The 22,203-nt window shown below is 35.2% G+C and overlaps 1 protein-coding gene across 9 annotated transcripts in view; it reads right to left on the minus strand.

Moving 5' to 3' along the window:
* EPHA7 (EPH receptor A7) overlaps positions 1–22,203 on the minus strand; it is a 188,873-nt gene that overhangs the window by 113,785 nt on the left and 52,885 nt on the right. For all 9 annotated transcript variants that reach the window (XM_084513165.1, XM_084513164.1, XM_084513160.1 and 6 more), the window contains exons 4-5: positions 19,485–19,640; positions 18,267–18,602 (exon numbers count right to left, since the gene is read on the minus strand). In XM_084513165.1, coding sequence (XP_084369291.1) covers positions 18,267–18,602; positions 19,485–19,640 — 492 coding nt within the window. The remainder of the gene's footprint in view (positions 1–18,266; positions 18,603–19,484; positions 19,641–22,203) is intronic.

Genomic DNA, 22,203 nt, shown 5'->3' on the forward strand with positions numbered 1-22,203 from the left:
GGTGTTGTGATGTGGCAGAAAGGAGACACCTCAGTTTTGGAACACTGGCAGTAAAAAAAAATCCTAAGGTTTTTCTACACGAAGATATAGAGCAATGGTGCTGGTTTCCATAAAATTATTTCTCTTCTTTGGAGTTGTGGGGTGAGATAAAATATAAGCCATGAAAGAGAACTTTAATGTGACCAGTCTTGTTATTTTCAAGTACTATGTGAGCAGCTTATTAACTGCAACAAGAACACATCTTCCCAGGTGCAATTAGGGAATGGAGGAATGCATCAATATTACAGTTTAAAACCTGCTATATTAAAGACCTGCTTTTGTCCCATGGGATACTTATCTAGAACATTGCATAAGTAATCATAAGGATTAGGTTGCCAATAAAATGTCATAATGATTAGTGATTAAAAGCAAAGTTCTAGCAAGAACAAACTATTTCAGAAAGGTCACTATCTCAGGATTTTTAAATAAACATGTATATTGTTAAAATATTCTTAAGGGCTAATCCTGCTACCTGCTCACTGAATCCTCCAGCCAAACTCCACAAGATCCGGGTTTCTTAAAAAGCTGTTGATATACTGTACTCATCCTGTTTACAATCCCTCTTTCATTACAGTTCCCAGGGAAAACATAGAGGGACAAAAAAGTCTGTCAAGGGAAGTTTATACCGGTCAAGGAGAATTTGGCTATTTCTGAACAAAGAGGACCAACACCTCTAGATTAACATGAAAAGAAGGGTTTAATTTCATTATACATTATAACAAGAAAAAAAAGAAAAAAAGAAAAAACAAAAAGCAGGAAGATTGATAACTTCAACCTATCTTAGCACTTCTATAGCCACTAGCAAAATAGTATCTATACACAAATGGATTTTTCTTCACAATGCTCCTTTGATGCAAGGAAGTCCCATTATCCTCATTCTTCTTATGAAGAACAGCAGCATGAAGAGATTAAGTCATTTATCCAAAGTAACACAAGATGCCTATGGGACTGACTGTGTAATTTATCATGGATCTCCAGAGCCCCAGTCCAGTGCTTTAACCAGTAGACCATTCTTCGTCTCAACTGACAAACCTGCTGTATGTTACCTTAAATGACCTTTCAAAATGGCTATTTTGTACATGCTTTTTGCTCTATCAGCATTCTAAAAGTTGTTAAAACCACAGTCTTGAAGAAAGGCTAATTAAGCACCCTATACCTTGTCTCAACATCAGCTGTGACACTCGAGAACAAAAATAATTTTCAGACCAAATATTGTATTTCTCTTCAAAGTTAGAAGCAAAGCTAAAGCTTGGCAGCTGGCAAAGATCCCTCATGCTCTGCAAATGACCATACTTTAATAAAGTCCTTTTGAGTTTTCTTTTTTAAGGCTTTTATATTCCTGTGACTGAAAACAGTTACTATAATAGCATTATGGAAATCTAAATATATATGGCAAGAACCATTACTTGAGTACTAAAATACATTCTTTCCTGGCAAACTGCAAGCAAAACTAAAGAGATCAGTTTATCATTTGCTAAAGCTGCAAAAAAAAAAAAAAAAAAAAGCTGAAAAAATAAACACACAAGGAAGTTGATTCTTTTCTTTTTATATGCATGAGACCGGCAATCGTTCTAGGACAATGGGTCAGTAACTGCCTCTAAGGATACAAATTAATTAAAATATGGTATTTAAGGAATAAACTACTGAAGTAGTTTATTCTTTCTTTACCCAGAGAATATGTACAATTACAAATTATCTCTGGTGGTACATCAGCAATGTAAAATTCTCCAGCTACTACATTCACCTGAAGGGATCATAACCAGGAGTGAAATGTTTACTAGGTCACACTCCTTTAATCTTACCTTCTCTTTTGGGTGACTTCCAAAAGCACTGTTTATGATGATGTTATGAAAAAGAAAATGAACTGAGATCATCATTTAAATTCCACACAGTTCACAAACAGCTGTCATATGGTAACAATTTTTGGTCACTGCTTGGGTTGACTGCATTTGAATTAGTGACCTAAAGGTGAAAGTTTCTGGGTTCCAGGATCAATCTCCATACTGTTCATTGTTTTCATTTTCTGAAGTTCAAAGTGGTAGAAGTGAGACTTATATGGCCTCTGCTTTTCATCCAGTTAAATATTTTCAGATTTTTTTCTCTTAAAATATTTCTAAGCATAAGACACAAATACACTAAGTTTTCTCATGTGTGGAAAACTTACTATCAAAATAATAACAATTATATTATTATTATTATTATTATTATTATTATTATTATTATTATTATCAATATTATCAATAATATCAATAATATCAAATATTATCAATAATATCAAATATAATAATAACAACAACAACAACAACAACAATTAAATGTGAAAGCAAATTATCTGGTAGATAATCAAATTTTGATATTAAAGAAGTCCTGCAAACAGTAAAGAAGAAGCAGTGCTACAATGTCAATACTGCCTTTGTAAAACTGCTTATTTTAAGGGGTTTTAGTAAGGATGTTAAGGATATCAAGTAGCTTGTTTTGGCTAACTTAAAATGATGACAAGATGGAAAAATCTTGCTATCTTAAGATTTAATAATTTCCTTTACAAATTACTTTCTTAATTTTCTTAATTTTCTAAATTTACAAATTACTTTCTTACATACTTTCTTAATTCTATTGGAAAACATTTTTCTAATTCAACAAATCTGTTCTGTACTCAATAAATGAACCTTAAATAAAGCACACATTCTTATCAGCTTCTGCTGTAGAGTACATTTATTTCCATAGTCTAGGAAATGGACCTGTGAAAATTCACATGGAATTCTCAAGTGTATTTGAGGTAAGATGTTTCTGTCAAAACCTTTGTAAAATTTAACCTGCAAAAAATGTTCTTTGCTGGGTGGGAAGAGAACTGAAAGGAAACAGAGGAGATAAGACACTTTCAGAAAAATTGCAAAGCAAGTTCAAAAATAGACATAGTATATCAAGTATAGGCAACTGAATGAAACATTCTCACTACAGTATTATTTATTTTTTCTCATGGAGATAGTTTTTGTTCAGCTTTCCATATACCTCAACTCTTTACCATTTTTAATGAGACAGGCACGAGAAAAAAATAACTTCTTCTACAAATTGATTACCATGATATTTAAACTGCTTATTCAAAAGTACATTTTTAAAGGTCTGTCTTTCACCCACAGAGCAATGAAACACAAACCTGAATGCAATTGCAAATTCCTGTTCTAATATTGGAAGGAATGCATCAGCTCTACAAGGAAACTTTGGCATACCGAGTTCATACTGTAAAAGCTATACATTATTCAAGAGAGAAAAATTATTTCCGTTACCTAGTTTCACAACATGATAACTATTTCTTCAGAGACTGATTGACTTTTATGATCTTTGCTATTTTATTAGCCACCATTTTCTAGCAGTGCCTGTTCCTGCTCTACATTGTGCAAATCTCAGCTGTGTCAACCAAAGCAATCAGACCACAACATTAAAGAGACCCAAGATTTGTTTCATGGCCTATTCAGTTTAAAAACAGACCCAATGCCCATTCAAGCACATATAATTCAGAAGGCCTGCCTGCCAGCAATAAAGACTGAAATTGGATACTTTGTGAGATTAATTACCTAGATAGGGCATGATAATGCTAGTCAAATGGGAAGGTAATTAAAGTGCACCTTCCATGAAAATTATTCATTGCTGATGGATCAGGTGACAGATAAATCAAAAGGCACTTAAAGAAAGCTACAGGTTAACTTGTGAAAGGCCTTTCCTCCCTGCCAGTTGCTACAAATATGGCCGCTGAGTGCAGCTCCACGATGTTGTTCCCATCCTAGGAGAAAAGGCAGGACTGTAATGCAGCCTCTGAGAAAGAGGAACCTTTAGAGAAGTTATCAGCATTGTGCCTGCAGACAAAGGGTCAGCTAGAGTGGAACCAGTCAGCTGGCACTTTTCGGATTACTAGACCTCTCTGCTTGTATCCCATAAAGGAGTATTGCAACCATAAAAGGCAGCAAGTGATGAATTAATAAGTTGACTAGTCCCCCGGGTGCAATCCTTATAGATGGAGGACATGCTGTGGTAATCAAACGGGGTTATAAATTGTGTACGTTGAATGGCACAAAATACATCTCACTTCATCACCGTTAAGTCAAGACTTCCTGAATTTGTCATTAACTCTTTAACTTCAATATATTTATTTAAACAGTAAAAGTAAGAGAAAGAGCTTACAATAACAAAAGGGCAACTGATACTACCCAGTGGGATACACAGTCTAATGGAGATCAGTGACTCTTACTTTTTAAAGCAACGGGTCAAACTGCACTCCTTTTACACCAAACGTGCCCTTGAGATGTACTGATTAAGTTGAAAACATTCAATTAAATGCATTTCTGAACACCTAAAAAATACAGGATCAAATCAGATTTTATTGCTTGTTTGTGCAAATTTCTAAGTATTCATTCCCTAATTGAAAAAAAAAAAATAATAAGAAGAAATATTTACATGAGTAATTATTTCTCGGATTTTAGAGAAAATGTCAAAACTATCTTTCTCTGGATGTAACATTTGATAATTAAAATGTGTGAAAATGGATAACTGAATAATTACCTTCTTATCTCAATGGATTCTTGAGATCACAACTCTCTAGGCTGTGATCTAACTTTTCAGTGGAAGTTAAATGAAAAGAAAATTTATTCTATCCTTTTCTTTATTTTAAAAGCAGTAAATAGCCATTTTGAAGGCCTTAGAAACCTACCAGGTTTAAAGAAAACCTAAAACTGCCTTTGAGTCAGAGCACAAATAAGCAAGAAGACCTTTGCAATCCTCTACTTAATTTCTTCTCTTCAAAATATAATTAAGGTTTTCCCAGATTTTGAAACAACAATTCTGCATGTTTCATAAATAACTTCTAAACTATTTGTTGTGTCCTCTGATTTTCCCTTCCCTAGGCTTCATAGTGAGTTGTTGAAATGAAAATTTAAATGAATACTGAAAACTAATGTAAACTTTAAAAATATGAAGTGCAAACCAAAACCCTTTTTGTATGGCCAATGTTAAACCATAAACAAATTTCTAAACAGAATCTGTGGCACTGAGCATTACTATTCCCAATCTGTGTAAGTATTCCGTATTCACAGGAGTCTATAAGAAAAGAGGCTTGGTAACCATGCGCTATCTTCACCATACTTGTCAGATGTAGTATTTCCCCCAGGAAAGGAGTTTTTGCTGATTTTGTGCAGTTTTGTCACTTTAAGATTAGCCTATTACAGTACTTCCCAAGAAGTTAAATTTTATAGACCTCTTAATCTATAAATACAGCTCAGTAAAATTAGTGAGCTTAAACTATTAAACTAAACTGTGGTAGAGTTGAGTTGCTCATGCTGTTAGTTCATTAGCATGGTTAGCCTGTTGGGCACAGCTTAGCTGCCTCCCTGCTAGGCAATGTTCAGACATGAGTCTACAGTTAGAACGGGCCAAGATTCTTCCCTGGTGGGCAACCTCAATGTGGACACAGTTTGGGAAGATAAACAGGTATAACTTTGCAAGCATCAGCCCTGACCATGGACCCTGGCCTTATCTGTGTGGGCATAGCTTTTGTAAACAGGGAATGCACTCTTCTTTAGGGTTTCACTGCCTGTCTGCTAGTATCCAAGGAGCATTTGAGCTCTTGGTTTTGATCTATAAATTGCTAAGCAGGATGAGACTTTTCTGACTGAGAGATCACCTCCATCCTTTACTTCTGCTGTAGTCAGCAAAGGTGTGAAAGGTTTTTTGGCATCTAGAAATTACTCTCCAAAGCATCACGACTGTGATAATATTCTGGGAGCCTGAGGTATCTTCCAGGGCAAAGGTTGAAAAACTGCTCCCAGGAGGATGGTGAAGGAGTTCACTTTAATTTATTGCTCATGGAAGGTTATCTCTTTGTAATTATTCTGTGCCACTGCATGGCTGAGCTAATTTATTGCCTACACAAATGTATATAATACTGATGGGTGGTCATCACTGCATTATTGTAGGTAAGATAAACTGTAAGGCACCTGCATCCCACCTAATGGGGGCTCTTAACTGCTGTTAAAGTAGAAAGCAAACATAGAATAAATAATTTATATTTTTGAAACATTTTAGCATTAGTGCTGTAAACTGTAATCAAATGAAATAACCCTAAAGACACAACTGTACGTGCATATCCTCACTAAATATCTCAGCTAATTCTGCCAATGGTAAAAAATCTTCAAACAGTCGTAGTAACATGAATTACTATTAGAACTAGCAAACTATTTTTTAAGGAGTCTTAAAATCCTGAAGACAAGAACTTATATTTTAATGTACTTGTTAAGTATTTTATTGAAAATAAAAAGATTCGTGTAAATATTTACTGTTAACAATGTGGCAGAAATTAAAATTTGCATATATGGGGGTGGGAGGAAGGGGGCATTCAAGGCATTTTACTTTTGGCAGTTAATTTAGGTGACTAAATAGGGAAGGTAATCTAAAGCTTCCTCTGTAATTAAGGATGAGTCAATGCACAATTCCTAAATTTGGCTTCTGTTCCAAATCACTCCCTAAAGAAACCTATCATTCTCCACTGACTACAACAATGTAAATATCCACCAAAGATTTAATTGCTAATGTTTAATGCCAACATCAAAGAGCAGAATGTTTAGCCCTAAAATATTTTATGAGATTAAATCTACACAATATAAAGCACAATGACAGGTTTCCCTTTTCATTGCTAGTTAAGCTGCAATACGAATACTTAGAACTAAGGGTGAAATTCTGATTTCAGCTACACAGGGGAATATTTGGAATAATTCCACAGGAGGTCCACAGAGACAGATCATTAGAGCATTGGCTCTGAAATATTACCATTGAATTCCTCATTTCACAGGCTTGATGAGAGGCTCTATGAACTTAAATAGACTCTTTAGCGAAGTAAATGGCATTTCTCCGTATAAGCATCTGAGTTTACTGGCTCTGAATCTGGCCTGCTGACTCAGCTGCTACTATGAAAAGAGCTTGGGTCCTGTGAAGAAAAATGAGCACTCTGTGACACAGTAGGAAATGTGGTACTCAAAAAGGAGAAACACTTAGATGACAGAGACTGTCAGAAGGAGAGATGCTAGACACATCCATCAGCAAGTCTGAGAAAGAAGATACACGAACTTGAGGATCTGCTTCTGTAAATGCAAACATGAGTGGAAACCCTGGATTTAGTGGACAATCCTGTACAACTATAAACTGTTGAAGCATAGGTAAAAGTTTAGGAGAGCCATTCTTAAAAAGAAAAGCTATGAATAACAATGGCAGGACTTGCTGTTACAGCTCAGTTCAGAGGAAGTGAGATCTGGCTTAAAAAGTCTGGAAAATACAGTAGAAGAAAGAGAAAAAAAATAAAATTAAGCTGCAAATATACATGTATGCATGTATGTGCATCTCCCCCTCTTCTCCTGTCTTCTTGTGCCTGTACAAAGCTGAAAGAAGATGGAAGAAAGATAAGAAACATCCCATTTTGCACTTTGCAGATTTCTTTCATTAACATTAGAAAAACTCCAGCAGTTTCGTGAATAATTTTCTTACAGTTTTCTGTGTTTCAAGTGGATTCACTTACACCTGATACAGGATTTACCTCATTCAGGTACAGGTCTTCACTGGACTGCTAACTTCAAGTAGGATTTTAAGATTTCTACTGTTCTGTCAAATGTAGTTAAAAATGATCAAAAATTATTGAAAGATGAAAGAAAATTGTCCAAAGAGATACACAGATAGCACACTCACACAGCCTCTTTAGGAAACGGAACTAAAAATAGCCTTTTCTATATTAGCATGAATAGTTAAATTGCCTAAGTCATATGAATTATCCTGCTTGCTGTGTAGATTATCCTGAAAAATTAAGAGTACAGATGAAAAAAAAGCAAGTTTGGGGGTTTAAACTACAGCTGTTATTTAAGCCTGCTTTATTTTGTAGGTTGCTATCACAGTCTTAACAAACTACCTTCTGGAAACATAAAATGCAGTTTGTTATAAGCTTGAATTTAGGACAGTTATATTGGTTGAACAATAAGAAGATTTCTGTATCATTTTCATGAGCATGATTTAGTTGACTTATGTTCACAGGCAGACATAGTTATGTAACACATAGCTCAGACAAATGGCTCTGTTCTTTATCTTCTCTATTCTACTGTAGTTAATGACCAAATATTGTTAAAAATTGGGACACTAATTATCTGATGTCGACATGTTATGGATAATTAAGAATTGCTCACTCTGAAGCCACGCTAATTGTTTTTCACAGGTCTCCTTCTCTTGTCCTTGTGTCCTCAACAAGGCAAGCAGCTACAGGTTTGTGCATACATCTCTGTCACGTACTTTGTCACAGAACATACATCATCCTTTCTGGCTCATCCCCGATTAATTTTGCTGGCTTGCAGCAATTATCTCTCCCTTTGTGACTGACCTCCTGGTAAATGGAGTGCAAGATAGCTGGGCAATTTTTTCCTGTGTAGTTTACCACTTAATTGATCCTTGTTGGCTGCCCACAGTAGCATATACTAAACTTAAGTCATAAAATGGTTGAAATTGAGAGAAAGTGGTTACCATGTTTTAACAATTGTAGTTGACAGCTGTAAAAATCAGATCTTGATAACATTCTTTCATTTACCCTATTACTTGGATCAGTTGGTTAAAGCTGTTAATGATCTGCTTGGATCAATGTCTTTTGCTTGTAGCTATAATTTACTGCATTGGTGGATTAGTACAGGTGTTTTCATAGATAGCTCTGCATCATTCCACCAGACTGCTGTCTGCATCAAATTTGCTTCCATTCACCACTAACGAAGCAAAGAAAAAATCATCATCTCCTATCTTAACGTTAACTATTGAACTGAGGACAACACTTTTATTGTAGTCAATTTGCAGGCTTCAACCATGGTTTACTCAGTAAATTGCCCTACGAATTTCCTCTAGAAATAGACACAATATATTTTGACTATACTAGGAAAGAACTACAAAAATGCCAAACTGCACAAAACAATTCATAAACTAAAGAATATTAGATATAACTGTTCAATTAGGAACATACCCATGGAGCCAGGGCTGTTTGTATCACAAGCAAAGCCAAAGAAACTACACAGGGCAGCAAAATGTCAGAGATGGCAAAAATTGTCTAGTCATACTAATTTCTGGGACTATTCCAGAACCTAGAGAATCTGCTGCTGCCTGTGGAGATGTCATGGCTTACACAGAGATGTAAGTCACCAATGGCTATCGCTATTATGTCTTCTCTTCTTACTACCCCACTAGCATTAGGAGGATCAAGCCCAGCTCTTCATGGACCTTCAGTTTGCTCTAGCTTTCCAGACAAGCTTGGCTATCTTCACCCTTGCCTGCCAGAAGTGAACCACCCATTCTTGGGCTATCAATACTTCCCAAAACAGCTGGAAGGCCGTGGACCAGAAATGAAAGATTTGTATTTTTTCACCTAATAGACTGTTTAGCTAAGACTGTGTTTTTCTTATATAAAAAAAAAAAAAAAAAAAAAAAAGGCTTTCTGGTACATGCAACAAATAAAAAGTAAGTAGCTGAATAAAATATGATCTGTCCTGAAAGAGCAGCAGCAGAATCTCTATATTTCTAATTAGAATATATACATAAAGCAGACTGGAAATATATTGTCTTAAAATGCTGGACAAATCTACTTGGCATCTCTTGATAGACAGTTAATTTTCAGATTGAACCTCAACACTAAGTGGTGGACTGAACCTTGATTTAAGCTCTTGATTTGAGACATTCACTGCCACTTCACGCAGCAAATTTTTGGCATACTAACTACACTAGCTGTCATAGATTCACCACAAAGATCTTTCAGCTATTAAATGGCACCAATGTGAGCAATCTCTCCCATCTAGATAGAAGCTGCACACTTAGCTATTCTATAATTTAAGCTTAATGGAGAAACTTCTTTAGCTCTCCCTGTTGTTAAGCTGTATTCTCTCTTTTACAGATTTCCACAGGAATCATTACAGTGGGCTGGCTCATTGCCATGCTGTCATCAAATGTTTCACTCTACAGAGATGTTACAGTTGAAGAATTTTTTAATTTAGTACATACAAGCTCAATTAGCGTTTCAGTTATGATGGCACTTATGCATTTGCAATAGCACCTTTCAATAGTGTTCATTTCTCATTGAAAAGCATCTGTGCACTTAGAGGATTTTGTTTGTTCTAGTGACAATGGGACTGGAATTCTTCAACAGGTCTGAAAGAAACCATCAAATATTACGAAATGCAGGGTCAAAATATCTAATGTCTATGATCTACAACAACTATGATCTTTGAATCCTTTGAATTCTGTCTAGGCAACATAACAAAAAGATGAAACATCTTAATAATAAATTACTGAAATACGTTCTTAGAACTCATCATTACAGCAGTTTTGTTTACATTAATTTAAGCTGTTTATATTGTTCTGATGTACTGATATAATGATTTAAGTTTTGTTAATTGAAGGAGTTCAGATCTATTTTGTAAATACTGAAAAGCAAATCCTCCCCATGCTTTTATGAGGCAAGCTATTAGTATCACAGGCAAGCATCACTATTAGGTACAAATGAGAAAAAAGAACCTCCACCAAACAAACCAAAGACATTTTTGAAAACATTTATGACAGGATCAGAACAGGCTTTCCCTTTTGCCAGTTTCTCCACTGTACTTCTCCTCTATTCTTATGCCTAAATCATCCCACTATTTTGCCTAACAGAAATTACTAAGGAAATTCTAAAGTTTCAGAACTTTACCTACTTTTCATAGTCATCAACATGAAATTATTTTGGAAAAGGAACAACATATTTGGCCAATGTACCAAATAAATAGCATTGCATTCATGAAATCGTACTGGTGGTGTTCAGCACTTGATACTTCATCCAGATATCATACTACTGTTAAGAGGAAGTGGAAAAAGGAAGATCTGGAGATGCAGTTTTGCTGCCAAAATCAGGTATGTTAAACCTTTCTTTGCACATGAGATAACTAGTTACACTGTGTATCAGCATATATAAATGTATCAAGCAATTTATTGTTTTTGAACTGTATCTTGAAAGTCTTTGAGTTAGTCCAGGTCTTTACAGAACTAACCGTATAATAAATTACATTATACAAATTGTATAATAAAGCACAAGTACTGTTTAGCTCCCATTCACTCTAAAAGGATCTACCACCATGAGATGCAATCTAACTATGGATGAAGGAAAGAAAGAGCAGAGGGCTAAAAACTGACCTAGCAGGAGTCAGAAGTAGAGCTCTTATTTCACACACCTTTCTGGAAACATTCATAGAAAATGTGATGCTACCACACACATTTTTCTTTTCAGGATTAGGTTTAGATTTTCATCACTATTTTTAAAAAGACAATTGGAGTAACTGACAAGATGTCCATCTGAGGAAATGTTCAGTCTATATTTGTAACGTTAGAACAAAAAGTGTCTCCAAGTCTCTTATTTCACCCTGGCAAACAAATCTCTCATTTCTTTGGATAGATTGTACTATCGTTTTCTTCCTCAAGTACACAGTTACTTGTTTTGTAACTGGTGGAAGTCTGCTTTAGTAGCACATGTTTGACTGTGATGACATAACCTGCTACTTCAATAGTTCAGTGCATGGGAAAGTAACAGCCCTGTGGTTGTTATGTTCCTCCCAGCAGGTTGTTACAACACATTTAATATACCTAGCAACTTGATCTGTCTATACCTAAATCAGAGCTTGGGCTGTGTGAAGCTGAAGCTTTACTTTGTTTTCGTATAGCTGAAAGCTCTACTGTAGCTTCCTACTATGTTTATTTCTAAATATCGTAAAATTCACAGTCTCTACTAGAACTCTTAGTATCTTGGCAAAAAAAAAAAAAATGATATCTGTTTCTAAAAACTTTTATTTTAGATCTGGACAGGGGAGTTTTGATACCCATTTGAAAAACAAATTAAATCACATTTCTAGTACACTTGAATAAAAAATCAAATGTCATTCAGCTACAAACTGATGTGTAAAAACCTGCTACAGTCAGAGTCAAAATGTGATATGAAGTTTCATTTCAGGATGACAAAGTGCCCATTGCTTTGGTTCCTGTGTTCTGATAGAGCATAAGGTTCAAATCCTGCTCCTATTGAAGTCAATGACAAAACTTCCATTGACTTCAGTGGTGCAGGATCAGACCCTAAGCAACACAGCTAACATTTGTTTTCTTGCTTTCTCTCCTATCTTTCAGTGAAAAATATTAGAACAAATTAGAACTAAATGTATTAAAAAACAGCACATACTATCAATGGACTATTATGTGGTAAACTTTTTTTTTTATAAAAAGACATATTGCTTATTATTTAAAGTTTATATATCTATATATATACATATTACATATATGCATAAAATTGTCAAAACTAGGTATCAGATATGCCATAGTTTACTATAGTATATGTAACAGTTTCCTTCTTTGTGAAAATCCTAAAAAACAAATAAATAATAATAATAATAATAAAAAGAACTAATCTTACAATAACGCCAAACCTAGCAATTCTACAGTATTTCTATAACCTTGTGGATTTCACTGCATTAAATATGACCTGATATAATCAGTGAATGAACAAACTATTTTCACCAATCTGATGGTATTTGCTATACAGAGACTGGAACTTTTACTAAGTTTTTATCCATCAGCTTAATTCAGGCAAAAATTCAGTTACTACCTCCTGTCAAAATATCTGCATTATTAGCCTAGGGTAATGTGATTTGAAACCAACAGACAGTCTTAGTACACAGAAATAAACCAATCCATTTTTGAAATGTAATGAAAGGACATATAAAAACTAGAGGAATAATAACTACCACATGTTCATTTTTACTTTGATTTTACCCTTTTAAATAGGTGGCCATGGAGTGCAGAGTACATGGAGTACAGTAGAACTATGTTGTCTGTTCAGAAAAAAGCCAAAACAGATTAGAAAGTATCTTAAATATTATTAATAAAAGGCACTGATATCTTTGTAGCTCCCATTAAATAAAACAAGCAAAACGGAAACTCAAAGAACAGTCACTGTAACATATGTGTTTCTAAGAACCTCAATTTAATGCAGGTGGTTAGGAAAAATTAGTTTTAAAATGTGTCTTTCTATAGGAAATGTTTTTCCCAGGAAAACGTTTAGTTAGAAAAAAAAAGAAAAACATGATTTTTATAATTGGAGCTATTTTTAAATGAAGCAATGGTTTGAAGTATATATGGAGATAATTTAATCCTATCAATATGGGAAAGCTGATCTGCGATTGAAAGCTGGAAGATGAAGCATAGCTCAAAAAGTAGTCACTAGCGGGAAATCAAATGAAACCTGAAGCCAAAGGAAGTCCATTGAAATGGGAAAACATACCAACAGTGTTCAGTTGAACACTGAAGCTATTTACAATAAGCCATCATGTACCACCAGACATGAACATTGGATGGAAGGCATAGATGAAAATAGATTAAAACAACATGGAGGCAGAATGGGAAGACACTACAATGGTCTGGGGAAAGGAGAAAAGTGAGACTAGCACTGAACAGTGAGGTCAAAGTGACTGGAAAAACCACAGGCATAAATCTTCTTGATTGCTGCCTCTGCTTTAGCACATGGCTGAAGTGAGTCAAGCTTAAGTGAGACTGACAGGGAACAGCAAGGAAACAGATGGTCAACAGTGTGGAGACTGTGACATAGGAGACTTTCAAAAATGAGTAGAGATAATTGAGAGCTGAGGAAAATGAATACAGAAGCAAAGAAGAGAAAAATGATGAGCAGCAGTGAGCAAAGGATAATTTGAGTATGAGGAAATTCAAAGCATCTCTCCTGTTCAGAAAGACTTTTGAAGTACCTAAGAAGAGCAGAATCCATCCCATGCTTTCATTCATTTCTTCTTGCCATATATTTATACTGGTACTCTTGCTAATAGGTGTGATTTCATAGCATGTCATGTTTTTCTCTTTAAGTTGTTGGGATAATGCAACTTTGAAAGATTCAGGTGTCTTGTTTGGTTTCTTTTTTTTTTTTTTTCTTTTTTTTTTTGTACCTGTGTGAGATTTGGGATCTGCTTCATGTAGGGAAAGGCCAGAACATATGAACTCTAAGCGGTCAAAAAAAGGGAAAGGAAATCAGCATATACAAAATAAGTTGTTACTAAAAACAATGATCTTAAGACTAAAGACTGTGTTTCAATTATGGAATTAATCCATTTTTTTTTTAACCATTTCAAGTTATCAGTATTAACTGCATCTGAAAGGGCAGCATGAGCTAACAGTGCTGTGGGGGACTTCTCTCTTGCTGTGAAGAAGCAAGCAAGTGAAGAACCAAGTGTCTCCTTGGAAATGGTTGGATATGCTTTTTTCTTTCTAGTAAAGACAATTATTTCAAATAAAGACAATTCAAACTGGCTCAGTATGTTTTTTTAAATTTTCTCAGACCCTGCTGAATGACAAGGTTCATCCAACCCATCTCAATCTTTTACAGAATCAGGGTAGGATGCATGAATATCACCCCTTACCAGAGACCAGTCCATTGTCCATTTACTTTTCAGAGGAAAGGATGTCGAAAGACAGTTTTAAAAATGCATTATTTTTGCAAAAGTGTCAAGAGAAAAAATACACAATTATTACTGAATCATTTTTTCAGGATTTACGAGTGTGTAAGTGCCAAGATCTGACAAATATTAATTTGCCATGAAACCTACACAATTCCATTAGACTTTTGAGTGTTTTATGGAAAAACTGTAAAATTTGGAAATAAATTTGATAGATCAAAGGAACTTCCAGTACCACCTGAAGATGAATATCCTAGTAGGGAAGTGGCAAATTTTATCTTCAGTAAACAACCATTCAATAAGCTTGCAAAGCTTGTGTTTGTCAGCTGTTCACCACCTGCAGCTCTTCAGTACATCCCCCTGTTGTAACTATGGCTTGGTCACATTTAAATCTGAATTCTGTGAGGATGCAGGGGTTCACATAGACCAGCTTGCATTACTGGGACGACATCCTGTATTCTTTATATGATGCTGGATGAGCAAGATACGAAACAGGATGATTTACTCCTTGGGGACTTAGGGCACTCAAACTTTAACCCTGATTCTCGGTCATTTTTTTCATGCTTTTGTTAATAAAAAAAAAAAAAAAGTGAAAGCCTCACAGTTCTTGGCTGCGGCATAAAAATATGGCATATGACAACTGATAACCTAGTCACAAAGACTTTAACACAGGGAAATGAATAGTGGTAGGTCATATGTATGTATGTGTGTGAGCAGTGTGAAATGCTACCTTCCTACTTGTAGTCGTTATGTTATTTTTACAAATACAAATAGTTGTTTGTTGTGTTTTTTTTTTAATCAACCACCTGGTTCTTTTCTGTGACATGTTCCCTTTCTCACATCAGAAGCTTGTTATATGTGGGTGAAAAAATACTGAATATATCCCATAACCCCATTCTTTTATTTCCTATTATCCTATTTATTTCCTATTATTTAATTTCCTATTATCATTACAAAATTATTTTAACGTTTTGAATATGACCAGGAAGCATCAATTCAATTAAAACAAAACTACAAAGGGAAAATCTCACTGCAAGTCTCTGTGCAACTGGTGAACCTAGTAATTATATATAGCCACCTATTGTGCTAGGATAATAACATGTGAAGGTTTAGTTAGACACATTTACACACATAAAAAGCAATATGGGCAAAGAAAAAGTCATTTTTGCCAAAACTATTGAACAGTCACATAGTAACAAATGAGAGCTGCATGAACTCTAGTTTACTTGGCTATAAATAAATCCAACATTTTCCTTCTCTCTGTGGTAAAATAAAATAGAAGCACAGAAGCATAACAGTCTCCTTTGAGCAACCAGTCTCTTTCTGTTCAATTATAGTCATCAATCTGTTCCACCTAAAATATTTTCCTCCTTGAGAAACCAGAGAAATCAGTATTAGGATCCACAACAAGCTGTTACAAAAAATAATGTAAAAGAGGTCTTTCCTTTTTGTGAATGCATTTGTTCTGAAAGACCGTATTTTCTTTAACATTAATTTTGTAATTCAGGTGAAATAGGCTGCATTTATACTGCACTTTTAATCAGAAAATCTCAAAGTACTTAATGAAGAAAGATAAGGGTTATCTTCATTATAGAAATAGAGAAAAGTAACAAAGAAAACTTAAAGCCAATTTTTGTTCAAAACATTTTTCTTATGTATGTTTCTTTTATATGCCCAACTGGAAGCATTTAAATTCTGATATTCAGAAGTGCTAAATAGACAAAGCTTCAGCTGTACGAGGACCCTTTTTCTCAAGAGTGACAGTGTTCAGACTCTGCAGCATTGGGAAATGCTTGCCTGTGCATAATCCCACAGCAAATTGGAGAGAACAGGGTGAACAGGGTCAGGTGTCCTGCTGCATTTTCTTATACAGCTTGTCTAGGTGGCTGAATGTCTTTCCATTACTTGAAATCACTATGTCCAATTTAGATGTCTTATGAAAGTTATAGTTTCAGTAACATCTCTGGACTTGACGTAAGAATCATTTTGTAAAATCATATAGCTCATGTATAACATAACACAGGACAATATCATGTCTCCTGCCTATAAAAACCCTATGCATCTATGACTACGAGACCTCAGGGGAATTAACTATTATGAATTTTCTTGGGGGGTAACATGCCAAAGTTCTGAATAAGACTTCTTCATCTTCCCAAGATGTGATACCAGTCACTGAATTATACTGTCTCTTCCTTTATGCTGTGTGCCACTGACTCATCCAAGAACATGAAGTAAAGCCTATTTGATTTAGCTAAATAGGAAAAAAGTCCAAATCCTCTTTATGTAGCAGTGCTGTAGAGAGCAGAACACTGTCCACCTGTGCACATTTGAAGAATTACAGGGAATTATTTTAAAGATGAAGAGTCAGGATGCTAAAGTACTATAATATTTGGAATAAGAATAGTTTAAGGGTAAGTTCTCTGTACTCAAAAACTCATCAGAAACCTCAAGAACTGAACGAACACAGAGAGCAATCCTTTCAGTCACAGAGATGGTTCCAAAATCATATGAAATGTGGATTTTGTATGCAGGTAAGCACTATGGGGAAGTTAAAAAACACATAAATATTCCAGAATAACTTTAACAAATACATAAAATATCCTGCTTTTGTGGGTGAGAAGTGGGGAATGTGAATTGAAGTAAATTTCTTGTCCTTTTAATTATTTTTTCTAAGTGACCATCTTTAAAGTAGCTAAATAACTACAGCTTTCCCTGTTTGTTCATTGTCCGTGTATGGTAAGCTTGTCCTCAGTGCCAAGCATTACTGTAAGGGAACAATTCTACCAGAAATTATATATGGTTAAAAAAAGAATAGCTTGATCACAATAAAAAATTTGTCCCAGATGTAACTATGAAATATCCTTTTAAACATTGGTTAGCTGTTCTTATAGCAAACAGCAGTTATTCAGCTCATGTTTTCTTTTAAGGCATTTCTTTGGAAGCAAGATCTTGCAATTAATGTTTGGTTTAAGATAAAAAAGATACAAAAGTTTAGTTTTAATATCCTCTCTTAGAACCTACAGTGAACTACAGCAGATCCAGAGGCCTATGATTTTTAAAAAGAAGCAACCTATCATTTCAGAAACCCAAATCAGAGAACTCAGCGTGCAGACAAATAAAGCCCTTTTCCCCCTGGGGTGATACGCTAGTTTGATTTTATTTTCCCTGACATTTCACCTGTCAGATTATGATAAGTAGAAGAAACAAAGAATAATCATCACATTCTCGTTGAATCTCATAATCAAATATCTGGAAATATAAGATAAATTAGAAATGTAATCCTGAGGGAAAACATGAACACCAAAAAAACTATCAGTTATCCAAAACATCTTCCAGTGACCCAGGACTCCCATATAGGTTTAAAAGATTCAGAAATGAAGCCTGCATAAGATCGTTGCATCTACTTTTTCTTCAAGTACTAGGAAATGACCTACAATAATATAAGAAAAAAAATGTTGCGTAATAATAATAAAGCTATATGTTTTCTTTGAGTCTTTCATGCTGCTTTCTGAAGTAATTCCTGAGGCCAATAAACAGAACAGATTATCATGAAATACTATAAACTCAAATTAACTAGTTGGCAAGGTGAAAAGACTAATGAGCCAGAACACACCAAACATGTTCCTGATTTACTGCATCTGCAGTTTATGTGTTCCCAATTTCTCTTAGTGTTGAGATTCGTAAGTGATGAAAACTTACCTGCTTGACCAGTGGTAATACTGACAGCTGCAAAAAGCCTCTGGGAACGACTTAAGTCAGAAACCCCGTTCACAGCTTCAACTTCAAATGTGTAGTTAGCATGAGCTAGCAGGTCCATGACAGTGACATAATTATCTACTAATCCAGTTTGCTGGGGCATATATCCAATGTTACTTCCACAGGGAACACATTCGCCCTGCTCCCAGCTGCACCTCTTGCACAAAATGCGGTAGGTCACATCATTTCTTCCCCCATTGTCAGCAGGAGGACTCCACTCCAAACTCACAGTAGTCTGGTTGATATTGAAAATGAGGTTCTGTGGTGCAGATGGAGGTCCTGTGTAACACAAAAAAAAAAAAAAGTCCAGCATCATGCGCAGAACCACCATGGGACATGCAGCTAGCATTCTAATTACTGAGACAGAAAATAGTTGAAGCATTTTTCTTCACATAAACATTTCATTATTTTTTACTGCAAGCTGTATAAAAGCTTCCTTGAACTCACTTGGCAAGAGCTTATTTATTTTCCATTAAGGCATCAGGCTAACAATTGTCTGTGTATTTACTGCAACTGACTTGAGATGTTTCTCTTCTGTGCAATTAAAAAGATTGGTTAATGTACCTTAAAGGTTGCTTTTTATAGTTTTCCAAGTGTAGGATTTTTTCCTTTCTTCTAAAAAAACAGAATCAACTTCATCTATTTCTTTGTTATGAGCTCTGATATGATTTATAGATATTTGGCGCTGCTTTGGATTTAGGAGACTTCCACTATTTGAACCACCAATCTGTGCGGGCTAGTCTATTTCCAGTTGGAAGGTTAAGCCAGATCCAATTACAGTTCAATCAAAGCTCAAATCCGCACAGGTTACTTTTCATGTTACTCTTTTTTGGTATTATATCACATAAAGCGTATTGTCTACAACAATTTTAAAGCCATGGGAAAACTATGTCTGTATGCTATTACAATGAGTTACACGTTTAGCCAACATGTAATGTTTTCCAATGTTATATCAAGCAAATGTGAAAAGTACATTTATACTGATTCCATACTCACTGTCAACTTTTTTTTTCTTTTTTTTCCCTCTGCCTTTCAATTTCATTTACTGTAGTAAATGTACCTTTCAAATATAGGAAAAGTCAACCAAAACTACCAGCTACAAATGGCTGCACCTGGTTGGTTAAGCAACGTCCTTCACTATTAAATTCATGACTGACTCACTTGTGCATGCGACATATGGTGGATCAGAAGGTGCTCTGTAATAGCTATCTTCACAGTCGCATCTTGAAGATCCTTCCTTGTCAGAAAAGCTGTGAGTAGGGCAGCGGGAGCACTGCAGATCTTGTGAAGATGATTTGTAGAACCCACGGCCACAAGCTAAGGTGGAACAAAACAAATCAAGATTTAGATTTGCACAGACCACTATTCTGATTTTTTTTCTGTCCCTGTCATATGCAGTACATGCTGCTGAGAACACCTAAACTACCCACTCTATTACAGTGGCAAAGTCAAGAATTCAGAATTTCTTTTTCTTCAGTTGGTGCTATTAATGATTTTGTGGCATTTTTATGAATGCAAGCATATGCTAACCTCAGCAGTTAGCAGCACAGTGTTTTAACACAGAAGGCCACAGAAATATAACAGGCATAATTTTTCACCAAAGAAGAGTACAATAATGTACTCAACATTATTGAAATTATTGAAACACATTATTGAAACACAAGGGAAAAATGTCTGAAGAAGCTCTTATTTAAGGCTACTAAAATATTTCTGGTATCTGAACCAGCTAATTTGGAATTAATGGAGCAAAGGTTACTCTACCCTGATCTGAGAAACCCAAAGAAGCTGTAAACCACTAGCAAACCCTGATCCCCAGGAAAGAATGAGGTGTGAACACTTGTTGGACAGGCAACGCTGGTATAGAACAAGCAGAAAGAGTGGGAGGGCAGACATCATAAACTGCACAATCACATTATTTTTTTTGCCAGTTTCACAGATAGTTCCAGATTTAACAAAACCTCCAAGGAAAAATTAGAAGGTGGATAACTGGAAATATGCATGCCAGATCATTTCATATTTTGTGTTGTGGGCTGTGAACCCATGAAAGTAAAAATGTGATGTGTTCCAAAACTTATATTTAGAAACATTTTTTTATCAGCTATTGTCACACTTCCCAAAGCAGAAACATGCCTATAACAACACTCTCAAGCAGAGGAATGCAACTTAGAAAGCCAGCTTCAGAAGTGCTTAACTACGTGGGCATTAGGGGAGAACAAAGAAGGAAATGGACATCACACAATGTTCAAACTGGGAACAGATTAAGACTTCATTTCAGCATTGAGATTATGGGCACACTTACAAACACTGCTGACATGAAAAACTGATCACAAAAGTCCTCCAGAACTTTCTAATAAAACAGAAACTTTTTCAACCATATTATTTTATTGAAGTTCTTTTTTTTTTTTTTTTTTCCATCCCTCATAGGCAGTCTAACCTTCTTCTAAGCCTCCACCTATATGTAAAGAAAATGGACTGTGGGTAACACTTAGCATTGCATATCAAAATATTAAAGCTAGTTAAATACTCATTCTGTATTCAGAGAGAGAGAATTTACTTTGGTTATATTCATATTTGCTTGAATGTTTTCTCAGAACAGAAATGCAAAGTATCTGAAGACACTGATATTTAGAGCAGTTATTTCAGTTTTTGGGTACTGCAGTGACAGAAAGAGCAAGAAAACAATGAGCTTTATCTAAATCTCACTGAATTCGATGAAGAGTGTCTTTTACTTTAGTAGTATTTGGACTAGACTCACAGCACAGTTGTGGCCACATGATTCTAGTTAATCTGTTGAATCTTATGAAACTGAGAGAAAAACTTGGAGGTAAGATAATAGATAAAATTGATGAATTAGTTTAAACAACACTGGATCACACCATTCTAAGATAAAAGGAAATTCTGACTCTGTACTACTCTCTATAAATATATTGCCTTTCTAAAGAAAAAACATGTCTAAAGGACAGAAATTGCCATATCATTTACTTTGTCATGCTGAAAAAAAACAACAGTAAATGGAAGCTAAATTACCTGGCAGAGAAAATTAGCATGCAAAGCATGTATCCCTTGACTTTGACAAAGGGGCATGGGTTTGCATTAGAAAAAATCAGGCTCTGCTTGTAAAGCATGCTATGGTTTGATTCTACCAGAGTAGCTGTTACATATAACGTTAAGAAAAGGAGACAAAGAATCTTAGAGAAGCACTTCAGATAAACATAACCAGTGAAATTATAATTGTGGCAAACTTAACTCAGAATTAGCCTTTTGCTCCTTCATTCAAGATAGTTTCAAAATTTCCCAGTCAGAGACAAAAAGCACTAAAGCTGAACTGATTTGTATTCATGTACCTGAAGACATATATTTAAACTTCCGTCTGCTCTTTCAGTACTTGCAATTGAAATGTAGCTAAAATTACCAAATAATAGTTTCCTGCCTTTCTTAAATAGTCAGGCTCCTCTCATGCCAAGCAAAACACTGGACAAATACACTGGGTCTTACAGCACACAGCCCTCTGCAAAAGCAAAGAGCAACTTAAAAGGCAAAGATCCCTACTGTGTTTCCAGTCTGTCCTTCTCAGCAGGGAACATTGCAAAGCAAAGACACAGAGTAAAATAGAGATTTCAGACAGAAATAACAAAACGTAGATAGAACCCCCCACCTTTTTTTTTTTTTTTTTTTTTTTTTTTTGATGGCTTGATCAAGACATTTATATGCTTAGTCACTTACTATTTAAAGTAAGTGTGCATCTCTTATTAGAGTTCAAAGGATTTGAATGCCTGCAACTAGTTTGCATGACCGAAAGCCATTTATTCTCCCACAAAGCACACCAGAGGCGGCAGGTTTAGGCAGTCGAACCATGCTATGATTCCATTATCCTCCAGTA

Source organism: Aythya ferina (genome assembly GCF_964211825.1).
Source record: "Aythya ferina genome assembly, chromosome: 3".
In the NCBI taxonomy this organism is placed as follows: Eukaryota; Metazoa; Chordata; class Aves; order Anseriformes; family Anatidae; genus Aythya; species Aythya ferina.